This window comes from Hydra vulgaris, chromosome 07, assembly GCF_038396675.1.
Source record: "Hydra vulgaris chromosome 07, alternate assembly HydraT2T_AEP".
Lineage (NCBI taxonomy): Eukaryota > Metazoa > Cnidaria > Hydrozoa > Anthoathecata > Hydridae > Hydra > Hydra vulgaris.
The window spans coordinates 20,886,694-20,889,382 of record NC_088926.1 but is presented as its reverse complement, the minus strand read 5'-3'; the positions used below and the strand labels follow the sequence as shown (position 1 = coordinate 20,889,382).

The following is a 2,689-nucleotide window of genomic DNA, read 5'->3' as shown; positions in this document are numbered from 1 at the left end:
CTTTATTTGATTTTTGTATAACTGTGAGTAATCATGTTATGATCAACAGGTTGTCAAGGAGTTTGCCGTTTGTAAGCAGTGTGGATTATGGTTGTCAGTGCCAATTGGTCATACTACAACTCTACAAAGACATAATACATCACACATCAATAAGATCAGTTTAGAACCTGGACAATTAAAAATGACAAGTTTTTTACCTAAAAAGACAGAGGTTAATAAATATAGTTTGCGGATCTTGCTTTTTCCTATTTACTGTTTTAACTTTTCACTTGCTACCATTGATAGCAAAATATATTTGTTACAAGTTGTTAGCTATATTTTAGAAATACAATGTTTTTTGTAGTACAAAAAAAAAAGGCCATTATGTATTGCTATGTGTATAATGTCTATTGTTTATTGCTTTATACTTTACAGGTTCCTAAACACATTTGTGAATATGCTCAACGTGCAGCCCTTAACATGATTGCAAAAGACATTCAGCCATTCTCGTGTGTTCAGGATGATGGGTTCCGTCACTTTGCTCAAACAATGATTGATATTGAATCAAAGTATGGATCAGTGAAACTTGAGGATATTATGTGTGATCGAACAACGCTGTCAAAGACACTACTACCTAAGTTCTACAACGAATGTGTTCGAAAGCTGAAAGACGAACTTGCTGGGGTTACTCATATCGCAATAACAACTGATCACTGGACCGATGACATTCTAAAATACTCTTATCAAACTTTTACAGCACATTACATTAACAGCAGTTATCACATTATAAGTAAGTGTGTTGGATTGTTTGAGTTTAGTGAGTCTATACTGGCATTGCCGTAAAAGCAAAGACAACTGAAATACTTAAAAAACTTTTCCCTCAGACTATAAAAAGTGACAATTTGGTATTTGTGACTGATAATGGGAGTAATATGAAGTCGGCTTATCGCAACGATGTTAGACTTAGTTGTGCAGGTCATAATCTTAATTTAGCTGATGAAAAAGCTTTGAAATCCCCTGGTGCTAATTTAGTTCATGAAATGATCAAGACTTCAAAGGAAATGGTGGGCTACTTTAAACATAGTGGGAAAAACCAGGAACTAAATCACACTCTCAAACAGGATGTTGTGACTCGTTGGAACAGTCAATTTTTTCTTTTGCAATCACTGTCATGCCAGTTAGATCATGTCAAGTCAATTCTTGCTGATTCAAAGCAGTTTGACAAACTTGAGCAACTGAACAACGTTAATGAAAAATTGTTGCATGACGTTGTAGAATTTTTGCATCTCTTTCACAAGGCTACTGTACAATTGTCACGTGACAATGTGCCGACGTCCCCTGATGTATGGCCAATGCTTTTTTATCTTCGATCAGTCTGTAAGATTTATGGTTCAGACAGCAACAGTATGCGTGATTTGAAGGCAGATTTTCTGTCCAGTTTGAATGAAAAGTATGCTATTCATCCTTTGCACAAGCTATCAACACTTATTGTTCCTTCTTACAAATACTTGTCTTTTGTCAACACAGACGATCGCAATTTTGTTTATTCAGAAATGCGTAGTATGGTGGACAAAATTATTTCTTTTTCACCAAATCAGGTGATACGAAAGGACTCAGGCAATACAGAAATAGACAGCTTTAGTGAATGCAGTCATTCAGATCAGCTGCCTCCTGCAAAGAAGAATAAAGCTGATCTTGAATCGTATGATTTGCTGGCAGACTTAAAAACAGTTGCCACTCCATTGTCTAACGCCGACAGTAATGACACAAGACATGAACTTGACAAATACTTGGCACTGCCCGTGACAGCGTGTGGTGCATTGCAATTCTGGAAAGACAATGACCGTGAACATAAGCTTCCAACGATGGCATTGATTGGTAGAAAGTTGTTGGCTATTCCTGCTACAAGTACTGCCAGTGAAAGAGTGTTTTCAGTGTGTGGGGTGACGATGAGTGAGAGCAGGGCTCGCCTAAACCCAGAAACATTGGAAATGCTAATATTTCTCAAATACAACATGCAGCCCTGATTACTAGACTGACAGTAGGCTACTTAAGCTACCGTTATCTGTGTTCAGAAAGTTACTGCTTTAATGTTTTGTGCACTTTAACTGCAGCTATTAGCAGCTGCATTGTTTTTTGAACTTTTGAAGTTGCAGTATAAAAGCATTGCAAATTATTATTATTCAGGTTATTTGCAATGCTTTAACTACTTAATATTACTTTAATTTATTTTTGTTTTATCATTGTGGATGTAAAGCTTTGTAACTAATAAAAAAACAGTTGTGTTGATACCGAACCGAACCGAACCCGAACTGTGCTTAAGACCGAACTAAACCGAACTCGAACATTAGATATAACCGAACCGAACCGGACCCGAACTTTAAAAAAAGGGTTCGATTCCCATCTCTAGTATTAAAACGTAACATTTTGACCTAATAAAACGGGATCATGATCACCAGCGGCGACTTGCATATAAGCGATATTTAATTGTTATCTTGTATGCGAATGAAAATCTAATTATTGGCCTACATTATTGCTGCAATTTACTCTTATAGCCTAATAGGCTATAAGATAGTAATAGGCTATAATAGTAATAGGCTATGATAAAGGCTAATATGAACGTAACATCGTATAGAGAGTAAGGAGTAGAATAATACCAATCACACAACGTATATCACCTAACAACGTAAAACAATAACTAAGTAACTAA

At 36.1% G+C, this 2,689-nt stretch overlaps 1 protein-coding gene across 1 annotated transcript; it reads left to right on the top strand.

Annotated features, from left to right (window-relative positions):
* The first annotated feature begins 911 nt into the window (after positions 1–911).
* Positions 912–2,006, top strand: LOC136082620 (zinc finger BED domain-containing protein 4-like). Its single transcript, XM_065802035.1, has one exon. It carries the CDS (start codon positions 912–914, stop codon positions 2,004–2,006), a length of 1,095 nt encoding a protein of 364 aa, XP_065658107.1.
* Positions 2,007–2,689: the final 683 nt, after the last annotated feature.

Excerpts from the sequence above, each read along its gene's own strand:
- LOC136082620 (XM_065802035.1), top strand. The coding sequence starts at position 912 with ATGAAGTCGGCTTATCGCAACGATGTTAGACTTAGTTGTGCAGGTCAT.